Below are 16,213 nucleotides of genomic sequence, written 5' to 3'. Positions count from 1 at the left end.
CACAGTTTAAATATCAGTAAACAGTACAAATCTATCAAACGTTCGATTGTTAACACGTGCGCTCAAGACTTTCGTCTGCGATGTTTTACGGTTTACTATCTTATCTCTAATTAACAAGGTATATTCTTATTAAAAATGTTTTACTTCTAACTAACAAGAATGATAGTTATTTTTCACTAATAGGAATAAAAGTTGTTTGAAAGATTTTTAGTACATAAAACATGAAGACCACGTCTTTTTACATTGGAACAGTTTAAGGTATTTTAATTTCACTAAAATTGGAAATTTAAATCAATCCTAAACTTCCTTAATCGTTTACACGAGTTAATGCAGTGAGAAAATCACCAAAGGTGGATTTATAAAACTAATTCTTATCGAAGCACGAGATTTATGTAAATAAACCATACCACAAGTTGTTAGAGAAACTATGGTTAAGGAAAATAAATCTTCCAAGTTGTTTACAACACACACGAATAGGTAGCTTAAACACGTTTAGAAACATTCTACCATCTCCCAAAATATGCCTAAATACATTCTATCGTATTCTACTTGGGAAATTCTCTACAAATCCAACGTCACAATTTCGACCAAATCAACTTTTGTTAAGTACGTAATTTAAATGTATGTTCCGAAAATAATTGATTGGTGTTTACTTTTATTTGGCATGAAATAAAATATATTTTTTAACGACTAACTTTTTGTTTGTAATTTATTTTGTGCTTACCATTTATAATAAGTTTTCGTTTTGTTCCGCTACAGACATTGATTGTTTTCTTTAGGTTTTGACGGTGTCCTTTTCTCAGCTTTCGGTTTCTGTTAGTTATCATGTGACGAATTTTCATACGAGACTTATGACGAAAAGGAAGGTACACAGGAGCTTCGTTGATCATATCACAACTGTAGTGCCGAATCTGTAGAGTAAAATAAAATAAATGAGAACAAAAATTATCATAATGTATTTTCACTTCAGAGAATAATATTCTTGGACCCAAAACTCACAAAGCATGCTGGTGTATGAAATATAAACTATTACAGATATTTTAAAATGTAGACGTTACTGAAGTATGCCAACATTCGTTTAAAATAATAAAACATTCAACACAAAAAACGAAAATCGATTATTCTGTGTTTTTTAGTTTGTTTTCTTGACAAAATTTGTGGTAAACAGATTGTAAAAAACTGTAAAACAAATAAATTGAGTAGCTTGACAAAAAATGGTTAACAGCTAACTAGCAAATATTTGCAAGAAAACAAGTTACGTATATACTTGTTTATTGTTTGTTTGTTTTGAATTTCGGGCAAAGCTACACGAGGGCTATCTGTGCTAGCCGTCCCTAGTTTTGCAGTGTAAGACTAGAGGGAAGGCAGCTAGTCATCACCACCCACCGCCAACTCTTGGGCTACTTTTTTTACCAATGGATAGTTTGTTTGTTTTGTGTTTGGAATTTCGCACAAAGCTACTCGAGGGCTATATGTGCTCGCCGTCCCTAATTTAGCAGTGTAAGACTAGAGGGAAGGCAGCTAGTCATCACCACCCACCGCCAACTCTTGGGCTACTCTTTTACCAACGAATAGTGGGATTGACGCGGGCGCGAATCCGCGACCCTCGGATTACGAGTCGCACGCCTTATGCGCTTGGCCATGACAGGCCTACCAACGGATAGTGGGATTGACCAAACTTTATAACGCCTCCACAGCTGAAAGGGTGAGCATGTTTGGCATGACAGATTCGAATCCATAACCATCAGATACAAGTCGAGTGCCTTAACCACCTGGCTGTGCCAGGCCATCATCTGGATGTTAAAGGCCGTTTTATTATAAGTTCATTGCCAAAGTATTTTTAATTTTTAATAATAATTTGAGTGAAAATAAAAAAGTGTGTGTAATCATAGGTCAGCCTAATTATAGTTATTATGTCCAATACTTAAAGTTTTTCGCTCAACACCAGGTGTCTTCAAGCCCTCTGAAATACGACAAACAGTAATGTTTTAGACGCTGTTTATATTAAAATATTTGACAACAGCTGTTACGATTTGAAGCGGATTAAGTTTTGGGATCTAATTTTTTTAGCACCATATTTATTTTACGAACATATATTATTTTCTTGGATTAACCTATTCATTAACCAGAGTAACTAGTGACCCAGTTAAACTACGCTTCTTGGTCCCAGAGTTGGTCAAGCGATCATGAAGTCAACGGGAGTAGACTGTATCAGTAGTTTTTAATAGCAACTACTAAGTAAAAGCTGATTTATTTTTTGATAAGTTAACTGTAACTTCGTTATTTTTGTTATCATTGGCTACTGTAAAACAGACTAATGTAGCATAATATTTTAATAAATTCATATCTGAAATGTTTAAAATACATTTACGCATAAGCAAAATTTGACAACTTGTTCAATTGGTCAATATCTTTAAAAGTTATTACAAGAAAATAGTTACTATCACAGATTAACAGAAATGGACAACGATCTGTCCATAAAAAAGTTAACCCTTTCTCCAAAAGGCTCTTTGTCATGTCAAATTCTTAAACAATTCTGATCGAAAAGTTTAAGTAATATACTATTAACTCGTTAATACAACTGTGACGATATCGAATTTCCGTTATACCTTTCACTACCAAACGTACTGACGTAATTTTACGTCCTCTCTGTGATTAACGATCAGCACAAAGATTTGAAAGGAAAAAACAAAAGTAAGAATACTCATCTTCCGTATAAAGTACACAGAAGATTTCAGTACTCAGTGGAATTAAAATACTCCTTTTTTTTATTGCACACATACCGAAGACTTTTCTATTGTTTTTTTATAACTTGTTTCGCTCTCAAATGTTATAATAAACCTTGTATTCTTTCTTTCTTTTATGATAGCAAAGCCACATCGGGCTGAGTCAACAGGAGGAATCGAACCTCTGATTTAGCGTTGTAAATTCATAGACTTACCTCTGTACCAGCTGGGGACATAAACCTTGTAATGAACAAAGTTGGGCTTGGCATAGCCCAAGTAGTTAGGGCGCTTGACTCGTAATCCGAGGGTCGCGGGTTTGAATTCCCTTCCTACTGAACATGATCGCCATTTCAGCCATAAGAGACATTATAAGGGTCGTTCAACCCCACTATTCGTTGGTAAAAGAGTAGCCCAAGAGTTAGTGGTGGGTGGTGATGACTAGCTGCCTGTCCTCGTGTAGCTTTGCGCGAAATTCAAAAACAAACAAGTCGTGTACCAACAGGAAGTTTAGTGCACAGATAAAAGGGCATGTCATGGCATGATGGTTAAGGCACTCGACTCGCAAATTGCAGGTCGCAGGTTTGAATCCCACCACTGAGCATGCTCGTCCCTTTCAGCGGTGGGGGTGTTATCATATGAAGTGTAATTCCATTACTGTAACCTCAGAGTAGATAGGTGATGTTGACTAGCTTGTCTACAATTTTTTTAAATTTGGAACAGCTAGCGTAGATAACCCTCAAGTATTATTGCGCGAAATTCAACAAGCAAGTACTAAGAATCTTGAAGTGTTAATAAGAATTCAGTCGAATGGACTCCGTCGGTAATTTTAACCTTATCCAATATATTGAAGTTAAATATTTTTCAATCACCGTACTTCCGTTCTGTTTTAAAAGCGCATTTTTATTTGTAAACGTACTCTCAGTTACCTACTAAGAAATACCTTCCCATTCCTAAAAAAAAAAAAGCGACTTTTACCAGCCATTCAAGAACAAGGAGGAACTTGAAAAGTTTACTTTCACTCTGAGAAAAGACAAAAAATAATTCTTCCACTTGAAACGTGACGTTTTGATTAGCTTATGTTTCACACATCACCTCTTTCCTACAGCTTTAGTAACTGTTGTGTTAACTGTTTAATAAAACATGGTTAGGCGTAAATCACTTTACTGTTATATATTTATACTTCATGTCAAGAAATGGGGTGTATTACGTAAAATCATTTAACAGCCGTTCTTTGTCTTTGAACCACAGATGTTACTTTTTATACATCGCTAGAACAACATGACATTAGTTAATATGTTCATTTTAAACCGTTATAATATAGAATCTGCATTCAACAACACAGAGTATCAAGAGGTGTGGAAAGGAAACCAATGGCGTTGCAGTGTTTTCTATCATAAACAAATGGTCAAAATTACTGTTGCGTTTGAAGATCGGCGGAAAGCTACACAAAGGTTTCCTACAACAGCTGTCTCTAATTTTCAATTAATAAATTAGAGCGAAGGAAATTCGTCAATAGCACCTATCACCAAATGTTAGGATACTCTAATCGTATTTAAATGTTACTCTTCTAAGTGAGAATCACTTTACAGCAATCACAGGGTCATATTAGTAAAATGGACTAAGGGTCAAGGGCCCAAGATCCCTAGTTCCATTTTTTTTTTTTTTTTACATTAACACAAATGCATAAATGTAATTGTTAGCACTGTATGACTTTCCTTAAATTAGTTCAGGAAATCAGAACTTCATTAATACAGTCATGGAAAACGGTGGGTGATGATGACTAGCTGCCTTTCCTTCTAGTCTTGCACTGCTAAGTTAGGGACGGCTGTCACAGATAGCCCTCGTGTAGCTTTGCGCGAAATTCAAAAACACAAACCTTCTTCAATAAGAATGACCAAGTACGATCTGTACAGGTCGACAAGACTTTTTCCTGCTACCTACTTTTGTTTATATGTCTACTTAGAATAATGTCGTGCAAAATGAATGCCTAATATGAAGCCAAGAAACAAAGATCGCTAGATTTTAACCATTCAAGTAGGATCATTAAATATCTAGTATTATACAACACAGAAACACACATGAACTAAGCACCAAAATTAGTTTTTCTTGGACAAATATCTACTAGTTTACTGTAAATGTTAAGATTTTCACACCCATGGAAAATTATTTAACTTCTGACCTTTGAAAATAGCCTGCCTACTGTTAAAGGTAGATTAACTTTAGCTAACTGGTAGATGCAAGTTTCAAACTTTAATAATGTCACCCATTACACTAAATATGTTATGTCGTCTTTAAAGTACTATTTAAAGTAATCTGATATATATTTATTACCAATATAAGGACATCACTTCAAGGTAGTCCATGCAGGATTAACGCTTCCAGTAACTTTGGATCTAAAATACTACCATCTCAAACAATAACAAAGACTACGAATCGTTAAGTGCCTCTAGGAAGATAGCCAGAACGAAATCTGCAACACGCACCAATTACCAGTCGATGTTAGACGACTTTCAGAAAAGGAAAGGATGACATTTTTAAACTGAGGCAGCAGCGAACGCATAATTAACAGAGATCCTGCCTTTCAACTGTAATCTGGAATGCTGTTATTGTAATAGGCACCAGAAACTTGCCTATCACTGTGTTTCGCCTTAACTTCGTTTGTTTGTTCGTTTTTGAATTTCATGAAAAGCTACTCGAGGGCTATCTGGGATAGCCGTCCTTAAATTAGCAGTATAAAACTAGAGGGAAGGCAGCTAGTCATCACTACCCACCGCCAACTCTGGAGCTACTCTTTTACCAACGAATAGTGGGATTGACCGTCACATTAATAACGCCCCCACGGCTAAAATGATAAGCACGTTTGGTGCGACGAGGATTCAAATCTGAGACCCTCAGTTTACGAGTCGAACGCTTTAACCCACCTGGCCACGCTGGGCCCTTTAACTTCGTCAACTTGTTCGTATTGAACATTCTACAAGGTTTCGTTTTCTTCCTTACCTTTTGGACGGGTTTGAATATCGAATCGCACAGAACATGGTGAAGTTTCGCATCAGTTATGTCCTTATAACTTGGAGAGTAGTCGAATTCACCTATGTCCAAGTTCAATATGTTTAATTCGTTAGAATACGAAAAAGTGCCCAAACTGGTAGTAGATTCATCAAGGTGCCTATTTAAGAAAAAATATTTTTAATCAAAAAAGGTCAGCTGTCTGACATTTATTGGCGCAAAGCAATTTGGCTATCTGTGCCAAACTCGTAAAAAATAAGAGTAAAATCATTATAAGCTGTAAAACGAATTAAAATTAAGATAAAACAATGACTAAATTGCGAATAAAAGACAAAATTATAAATGCGAACGGCCCATAAATATTTAAATACACAAGTAAGATGGACAGTGTCCAGCACTCGGGATAAGCCCATGGTAAAAGCATGTAACGACAGCACTCTAAAATGTAGACCATTATGCCTTGAGTGTCACAAAGGCCACTCTCTGGTGAAGCAGTTCCAGAGAAAAGAAAACGGTGTGTTAAAAACTGATTAGTGCGTAGTCTAGTTAGGACAAGTTCCACCTTCCGATCTTTACGGAAACAAGACGGCAAAAGAACAATAGAAGGTTTCAGCTAGAAAAGTGTGTCATGGCATGTAATTCGACACTGAACACAAGAACTTCAGAGGGGATTCTGAGTGCAACCACCAAACTACAACAGATCATGGCAGAGCCTACAAAGTAACCTGATTTCAAACCATCAATATAAATGGAAATAGAAGGATATCAAATAGAAAACAATACTTTCTATCGGACTATCAGCCTTCTTCAGAAGGCTTCAAGAAAGGTCACAGCAATGTCATCCAAGGATAGACCCAACACAGCCAGCTGGGACTAGATATGTCGGCCAAAAGGAGCAATGGAAGATCGTCTGTTCTGAAAAAACATGGCCCACCAAGTAAGGAAAACACAACCACAGATGGGATGCTTTAGTAAGGAACGAAGTTTCGAAGCATATAGTAAAGACAGTTGCAAACGGCAGAGGTGCAAAGGAGGTTCATGAGACTGTGTTCAACTCTGGACTAAAGAAGTATAGAAAGCACCGTGCAAAGCCAAAGCTCGAGGTAATGGCAGAACCATGGATCACAGACCCAAAGTTCAACTTGGATAGAAAGAGGGCACGATAGATATTTAGTCCAGAACGTCAATCCACTCTGCAAGAGAAAGAGGAAATGGAAGATGTTCAGTGCCCTTGTGCACTTAACGCATAGTTGCTTGATGTGTAGAACGAAGGTCAAAGATTAGCCCCAAGAACTCTGCCGTTGGTAGCAAAAGTGCATGGAAGCAGTTTTACAGAAAAAAAGGTAAAACCGTTTGCTCTAGTAAAAAAATATGTAAAAACGGCTGGTTTGGATTGAAAAGTGTTTTATGCAGAAAAGCAAACAACGATTTGACCTTCTTCGGTCGCTCCTTTACATAAAAATCTTTCTCAATCCAAACCAGCCGTTTCTACATATATATTTTTCACTACAGCAAACGGTTTTACGAGTGGGTTTTCTCGTTCATCACCGTTTGCTGTAGTACACTCCAATAAACGATTGAGGACAGTCTGAAGCTGCTGATCGATAAACCTCATGCTCGACGACTGACACGAGATGTGCAGTGGTGCGAGGAAGTTGTGCAGTGATAGCATTAATTTTCACACTGAAAAGTGACACTCGAGACACAGCTATGAGAAACTCCAAGTTCCTGTAGAAAAGAACATGAAAGAGTCAGGCCCATACAGACTTCGAATTACATGTCCTTTATAACATTCTCTACCAAAGTGTGTAACTGGCCTCCAATCCACGAGTGAAGTCTTTTAAAATGCCATACCTCCATGTAGTATTATAAGCCTTCTGAAGGTCAAAGAGTACAGACACAAAATATTGTCACTTGAGAAAGATTTTTCCGATTGAAGTTAAGTTGAATCAGATGGTCCATGGTTGAGTTGTTGTCAGAACTCACACTGGGTTGATGAGAGGAGGTTGTTTAATTTGAGGAACAAAACGAGACGAGTGTTAACCATCCTCTCAATATCTTACAGAGACAGCTCATCAAAGCAATTGTACGGTAGTTTGAAAGGATCTTGGAATCCTTCCCAAGCTTAGAGAAAGGTAGGACAATAGCCTCAAGCCAGGCATCAGGAAAACATTCTCTTGCTAGAGCACGTTAAAAACAATCAGAAGAATAGTAAGAAAAGCAGGACATATATGGCGCAGCATCTTGCAGTGTGACATCATCAGGTCCAACCAGTGTAATGCCAGACCAATGAAAGGCCAGTTTGAGTTCCACAAGAGTAAAGGGGCGATTACTGTCAGAGACAATCAGCTCGAAGGGAAAGATATGATTGCTTTGCCCAAGTCTTGATGGCTGAGAAGGTGGAGGATGAAGCAGAAGTGCTAGATACCCCGCAAAAGCTTTCATCTAGAGTATCGGCAATGTTCCGGGTATCAGCTACTTCCTCGTCATCGAGAGGGGAATAGAATTATATTTCCTACTGACCTTTCGAATCTTGTCCGATATGGCTTTGAAACTGATAATAGAAGACATGCTGGTTGTGAACTTAATCCAAGATTCCTTCTAGCTTTCACGTCTTACCCACCGAGCATGTGCTGGAAAGCAATGCAGTTTGATAGTGTGGGATACCTACGAAAAGTATCCCAGGCCCCATTTTTGAGCCTTCTGTGCCATGTGGCAGATAGGATTCTGCCCCAGACGAAAATATCGTAGAAAACGTGTCGAGGTTTAGGAATACATTGAGCAGCTACCTGTATAATAGTCACTTACCACTGCCAGGCAATCGTCTACTGATAGCAGGATCAAGTTCTGCAAGAGCAGTAAAAAAGGCCAGATGACTCGATCCAGTTTCCACCGGTGACCATGGGTCGGGTAACATCGGCCACGGCCAGTCTCTCAAAATTATACGAGAATGATCACTATCTCGTGGGTTATTGTCAATCCATGAAAAGTGGGAGAATAATGAAGGGGAGCACAGTGAGAAATCAATAGCAGTAAAGGCAATACATGAAAATAAGTATAAACACCAATACTGAAAAGAAAGGTTGTGATCAGAGAGCATTTGCTCCGTATAGCGACCCATTCCATAATTATCATAACCACCCCAGAGGGAATTATGTCCATTAAAGTCTCCCAGAATTAAAAAGGGAGACAGTAACTATTCAATAAGAGCATCAAGGTCTGATTGACCATAGGTCTGAAACAGTGGTGGTACGACCAAAGGAAACACGGATGGCTATGGCCTTCAAGGGTGTGTCGAGTGGCAAAGGCAGGGTGGACACGCGCCGATTAACCAACAGTGCCACTCCATGTATTCATCAATCACACAGCTTGTCATTTCTGTACAAAGAAAACTGCTGAAAGATAACTATATCAGCAGGTTTTAGAAATGTTCTCTGTAAGGAAAGACAGAGGATGGTAGGAAGCAATAAGTGCTTTGATGTCATCCAGATTAGAACGTAAACCTCAACAGTTCCAATGCATCAAGGTGATCATTTTTATTTGTGTAGGCGAATTGGGTGGAGAGAGTCCGTCTGTTTTCGACTATGTCTTTCTTCTTTATTCGAGGGTGCTACCTTGATGACAATTGGGCAGGTCTTTGTCGTTAGAAAAGGATTCCAGCGACTGAGGACGTGAACAAATGATCGTTTTGAATATTGGGGCGGGAGAAGAAGGTGTACCCGAGGAAATGCCCGTAACCAGAACCAAAGGAAGTGGATCGTGGGGTTTGCTGGGAAAAAATGTTAGAGACAGAGATGGGTGTTGAAGTTGATTCATCAACTTTTTTAATCATGGATGTCAAAAGACTTTTCACTTAATTTGACAACGATTCTTTTGGACTCACACTGTAGAGGAATGAAGTGCTGCAGCATATGTGCAAGATGAAGCGGTGGACAGCAACTTGCGAGCCTCAAGGTAAGTAATGTTTTGAATAATCTTCAAACACTGCACCTCTTTTTCTTCCAACCACAAGAACGAAATTGGAATGAATGACAGCCATTACAATTGATGCAATGAGGGTCCGTTTTTACACTAATAGGCATTGTGGTCCTTGCCATCACAAGAATCACAGCTCAAGGAACCACGACATGATGTCTTTGATTGATCAAACTGCTAACACTAGAAAAATCAAAGAGGGTTTGGAATGTATGATTGCACCTTGCAGTTAAGATAACCTGCCTTGATGATGGCATGTAGATGCAGTGATGTACATGTTAAAATAAGGATATTGGTCGACATTGTAATTCCATCTTTGCGAGTGGAGACAAGCCTCTCTGCAGAAACTCTGCGTGAAGAAAATCTGAAAATCTCAACTCAGGGATGTTATTCAAATCCCTCTCAACGACACCTCGTGACGAATTCAAAGTAGCATGGGGTGTAATCTCAATGGTTATATCCCCAATCGCTTTTGAATGTAAACGGAGTTCAGTATGTTTAGATGTGAATGTTTCCATCAATGTGTCACTAGCTCAAAGCTTTCTGACTGACTTTGGAGATCCAACAAGTCCCTCCAGTCCCTTCTGCATAAGAAATGGATACATTTGCTCTTAAGATTTGTCTTAGAAAGAATGTAATAAGAAAATGAGGTACAGGTGTTACAGAGGTTGAAGATTACTGCTCAGAATCTTCAAGGCGTGGTCGTTTACCTGTAGACTTTATTTAGAGGATACATAATTTAAAAAAAATGTTTTAGCGCGCACTAACCCTACGAGGAGAAGCACTAGAATATCAAACAAGGACACTGCAGCAATGCCAGGGTTTCGTGAGCACCATACACAAACACCAGCATCAGATACAATATTCACAACAGCTGTTTAGAGAACATCCAACACTGGTGCTTGGTTGATCCTAGCCCAAGTGGACCAGCTGACTGACCCAACGGGACCATCCCAAGGCCGCCCGTCCACAGGAATTCAAGGCCAAAGTGGTGTGTTAGGAATGAACCCCTCGATCAGCAGGATCCTCTCCTCCCCTTCACGAGTTACCACGCACGACAAAAACGGACCCACAGTCATGGAAACTTACCAGCCTTCTTAGAAAATTTCCTTTCTATAGACAAAAGAATCCACTTTACTATGGAAATACATGAACAAAACAGTATCGTTTCTTGACATACTAATCAGCAAACAAGCGAGACAAATAACCAGAACTGCATATGGAAAACCCACCCACATGTGGCATAATTCAATGCCTAAGCAAGAGAGCAGAAAACATTCGTGATAAGACACCCATCAAAGCAGAACGCCAAAAGACCGTAGAGAGTTCTAAACAGAACGGTTAAACCTCCTTCATCAAAAACTTCCTGAAAAATACCACGATAGAAAGAAAAGCTCAGAAACTCACCACCACTACCATCATTTACCTACCATACCTATAACATTTCAGTGAAAAATCAAAACAGATTGCCATGAAATTCAACATAGAAGTCCAGTGGAAATCCTACAATTCCTTAAGGTCCATTCTGGTAAAAAAACCAAACAGCAGCCTAGAAAAGAAAATCTCAAAAACGTCATCTATGAAATTCCGTGTTCCTGTATAACATATTGGAAAAACAGGAGGAAAATTCGCGACAAGAATAAAAGAACAAAGATAGTACAAGAATCATAAAAACACAAAATTCAGCCATTGTAGAGCATGCCACGTTAACTGGACATAGAATAAACTAGGAGAAAAACTAGACAAATTTTGAAGGACAAGGAAAATCTAAGAATAATTCTATATTAACACTATTAAACTTTCACTAAACAGAAATTTCTGATTAGAGGTGAGTAACCTGTGGTTGCCATTGGTTGAATCTACACGAAATCTCCCCTCCAATCAGAAACAGTCATAATCCAACCAATCATAACAAGCTCTCCACAATCCACCAGGGCACTTTAAAAGACCGACAACACCTACACACACATTGACCTGAAGACAAAAGGCGGAAGACTTTAAAAACGTCATTCTCTACACTCGTGTCTCTACAACAGGCAGTTGTTGTCTATTATACAAAGTTTCATCATGAATACTCTCTGCCTAAACAATCTATCAAATAATACTTGGGTAGATGTTTAGATCCCAGAAAAGGTGAACAGAAAGAACAGAACCTTCCCTGGGAGGTCCCCTCACCACATACAGGAATCCACACCAAGGGGTGAACAAATAGCTGACATTAGAAACATCAGATAATATTTTAACACATTGCTGTATCTTACAGTTCGGATAATCTGCCTTGACAGCGGCAGGTGGACGTGGTGACGCAAGTGTCAAAATGAGAACTCTGGTAGGTGGCATAATTCCAATACTTGCGAGTGGATACACACCTCACTGCAGAAACTCCTTGGGTGGAGAAACCAGCTAGAATCTCTGAATAGGAGACATTTTTCAAATTCCTGTCAACAATAACTCCTCGTGTCGAATGTAAATTAGCATGAGGCAACCTCAATGAGTATATCCCCAATGGCCTTCGATTTCAAGAGGAATTTGATATGCTGTGATCTAGATGTTTCCACCAATGAGCACTATACTCAAACACCAGCATACCGCAATGTCCACAACACCCGTTGAGAATGTCCAATACTGGTACTTGGTTGACTCTAGCCCAAGAGGACCAGCTGATAGATCCTGGGTAAGGGCACCCAAGAAATAGGTCTACAGAAAATCAAGGCCAAAGTGGTGTGTTCGTGTTGAACCCTCAACCACCAATATCCCCTCCTTCTCTTCATATGGCACACATGTAGGTGGATGTTTAGATTTCAGAGGGGTAAACTGAAATTACAGAACCTTCTCTGGGAGGTCCCCTTATCAAGTACAGGAATATACCTCGAGGGGAATGAAAAATGGGATTTTTAGAGCTGTTTTATGCTTTGGAAACAGAAACGAGAAAAGCATTTCCTATAGATTTAAACAGCATTTTAAAACTGTGATCGCAGGAATGAGAAAGCCAGTAATCATTTGAGGTCCTATAGGATACATTTTGAAATCACTCCTTGTAATTCAGGCATATTCCGATGGGGGGTCTTTATTTAGATAAACGCCAAGTACTGGATAATGGGAGTCGATCTTAGCAAGTTAAAAAATTAAAGTTATTTTATGTTTCAAAAAAATACTGGTTTCTTTTGGATATCTATGTAGAGCTATATGATATATATATATACGATATATACACAAGCAGTTTTGAACTGAATTACTAAAGAGAAAGCAGCTGTCAAACAGCAGCTACCGCCAATTCTTGTATGATCACATAGCAGAATTTAACCTTTACTATTACATAGAGCACTCGCAACCCAGTAACGTGGAAACTAGATGAAAACCATGGATCCTTGAGTTTACCTATCGATGCATGCTAGAACTAGGCCACGCCTAGCCTCTTGAAAATAATGTTAAGAAACTAACATACAAGATGTTTTAAAACATGAATCTCAACCGTATGTTTAGATAGTTACAAGTTCCATGGCTCTGGTGCAACGAATTATAATGGGTCTTCTTGAATCCCAGATCAATTTTGTAAGGCATGATAAATGAGCGAAGTATTGAAAAACAAAATAAATATTATTGAAAAAACAAAATTTATTAAACGTTATCAATATGATTACTGAAAGATTATTTTAGGAAGGAAGGTTCTAGCACAGAGCAAAACCACTTCCCCAGCACCAAAACTGCATAGCAATAAATGAATTCAGAAAAGTTTAAAATTTAAATGTCTGAAGATGAAGAGCATATGGTTTTAGGTGGAATATTAATATTATTTTATCTATTCCTAAAATATACAATATGTTGTACTTAGCTAATTAGCTAAGCTTTGTGAAAGTGTAACCTCGATTTATAGTTAATGAATCCAATAAAGTTCACAATAAAAAGGTTGAAAAATTTCTTTGTTCTAATACAAGGTGTGTGTGTGTGTGTGTGTGTGTGTTGTAAATTATGAGGTGTCCGAATGATGACAATTCGAGCTCAATAATTGTAAACTAATGTTAGAGGATTCATATCCTAATGATTTTTTTCTTGGCAGTGAACCTCGTTAAACATTTCTATAATCATGCGATAAAAAAAAGTCTTCAACTTACAACTGTAACCTATGGCACACAATGACGCTACTAGCGAACATATACTGACCAATATTGTCCGCAATATATTCCGACTGTTACTTATTTTATTTCGGACAAGTCTGATTTATTATGCTACAGACGTTACATATTATGATTTCAAACAGCCAGAAATTTTAACTTAGAAGTTAATTGGATGACAATAGGTATCATGTTTACCAACAAGACTGATACAGTTTTCTTTCTTGACACAATAATAGTTTAAATATACAAACAAGAATACAATTTATAACAATGGTTATTACAAATAATCTGTTTGTTTGTTTGTTTGTTTTGGAATTTCGCACAAAACTACTCGAGGGCTATCTGTGCTAGCCGTCCCTAATTTAGCAGTGTAAGACTAGAGGGAAGGCAGCTAGTCATCACCACCCACCGCCAACTCTTGGGCTACTCTTTTACCAACGAATAGTGGGATTAACCGTCACATTATAACGCCCCCACGGCTGGGAGGGCGAGCATGTTTTGGCGCGACTCGGGCGCGAACCCGCGACCCTCAGATTACGAAGCGCACGCCTCAACGCGCTAGGCCATGCCAGGCCCTACAAATAATCTATATACAAGAGTTACATTCTTGCAAACAATACCGAGTCTACTATCTGATCTGGAACTGAATCTTTTAACGAGGTTCATGAAGTGCGAATTAATTCTATGTTGATACACAGGTACACTTCTCTCGACGGCTAACTCATTTGAAGTACAACTAAGTTTTTTCACTGACGACAATATCTAATGTTCTTGTAGAAATACTAACGTCCGAAGGTAATTCTCTAAAGTTAACGGTTCATAACGTTTGAAATCTACACATGTTTCTCGTCAAATATCTGTAGTTTTCTGATTAATAGTCATTTATCGCAAATACAGCTTCCGAAACTTAAGTTTACTGACTGTAACGACTAAACAATATTCTACTGTCTCGCGGCGTGTCGATTTATAAATTTTAAAGCGACATTCTCGAAAGTTCAACAATATTCGAAAACACGCTACTGTTTTCTTAAACATATAACGTTGATTCTTACTCTAGAGAACGTACTACTAATTTACAGGACAGGTGGAACTTGCACAATACACATCCAACAATATATGTCTCGTGCATCAATCTGAAACAAACGCAAATATTAAAATAAATGTACACCAGCAAATCCGTTACACTACCAAGCGTATGGGAAACAAAACTGTTGTTTTACTGAACATTTACAATATCAAGCATATAGGTATCAAGTTAACTAATCTGTTATAAGTGCTGACGCGGAATCAGTAGATCATGTGATTCTTACAGTTGCTGACGCTATAAATAATAGGCTATGTAAATATCATTGTAGAACTAATACATACATATGCCTCAAAGAGAAGTACCCATAACATACGCATTTAGAAAAATTATGGAGTTATTTGAAAAAAAAAATCGATGATAATGAGCAATCTTTATGAATTGTTACTTGAAAGTATTATCCGAGAATATAAATTTTTCCATCAGCTAACCGAAAAGCCAAGTCCAACTTTTCACCCAAGGTTTTATACTGTACAAAACAATTCATCTCAAATGTATTGGCAACTTCAATCCATACCTGTGCGAGAGTACCCAATACATTTTAAAAATACAGTAATAATAAAAATAAAATGCATATTATAGGTAGAATTTGTGGATATTTAGATATTTTACAACACCTGGGAGAAAATATATACAAAATTAGTTACATTTAGCTCCCTCTTTTCATTGTGTGGATATATAATTTATTTCCTTTAACACTGTCTTCACTAGTTTCCATTGGGTTTTCACTATATATAACCTTTAAATCTTGATTTTCATCGTCACTATTGCTTTTCTGTTATGGAGATACTGTTTACATTTTAAGAATTTCCCTTAAGAAGTTCTGGTGCATTGTATAATCACTATTGCAATTCGAAATGCTTCTCAATTTATTTCAGTTGTTTACCATCATTCACAACTAGTTTTCGACTTACATTCCAATATTCTGCTGGGTATACCATCTAATCAAAGCTGGCAGCGATATATTCTCGTTGAGGTCTGTTAACCTGGATTTGTGCCTCACGAGGTTCATTGCATCTGCCAGGTTTAGTTTAGAATAGGTTTCAAAGATTTTTGGTTCTCCGACAGGATGGTGACGTAGAAGATGTGGCCGAATGAATCTGTTGTTGTAATACCTAAACCTAATTAACACAAAAGAATGACTTAGAGTTGTTGTTGTTGTTTTTTTAATATTAAGCAAAAACAAAATTCAAATGTTTAACAAACAAGAAAAGTGACACAGAACTGGATTTTCTACGGAGAACATGTGACGAGTATTATGCGGCAAAGCCTTAAAGAGGGGTCGACAAAACAACAGGCCTCAGTTT

General features: G+C 37.8%; 1 protein-coding gene across 1 annotated transcript in view; it reads right to left on the bottom strand.

Moving 5' to 3' along the window:
* The window catches only part of LOC143250787 (putative Na(+)/H(+) antiporter nhx-9), a 44,600-nt gene that overhangs the window by 3,518 nt on the left and 24,869 nt on the right, over positions 1–16,213 (bottom strand). Inside the window, exons 8-10 of the mRNA XM_076501771.1 lie at positions 15,821–16,027; positions 5,724–5,892; positions 725–911 (exon numbers count right to left, since the gene is read on the bottom strand). Of these exons, the coding sequence (XP_076357886.1) occupies positions 725–911; positions 5,724–5,892; positions 15,821–16,027 (563 nt within the window). The remainder of the gene's footprint in view (positions 1–724; positions 912–5,723; positions 5,893–15,820; positions 16,028–16,213) is intronic.

Source organism: Tachypleus tridentatus, chromosome 5, assembly GCF_004210375.1.
Source record: "Tachypleus tridentatus isolate NWPU-2018 chromosome 5, ASM421037v1, whole genome shotgun sequence".
Taxonomy (NCBI): Eukaryota; Metazoa; Arthropoda; class Merostomata; order Xiphosura; family Limulidae; genus Tachypleus; species Tachypleus tridentatus.
This window is presented reverse-complemented; position numbering and strand designations above follow the sequence as displayed.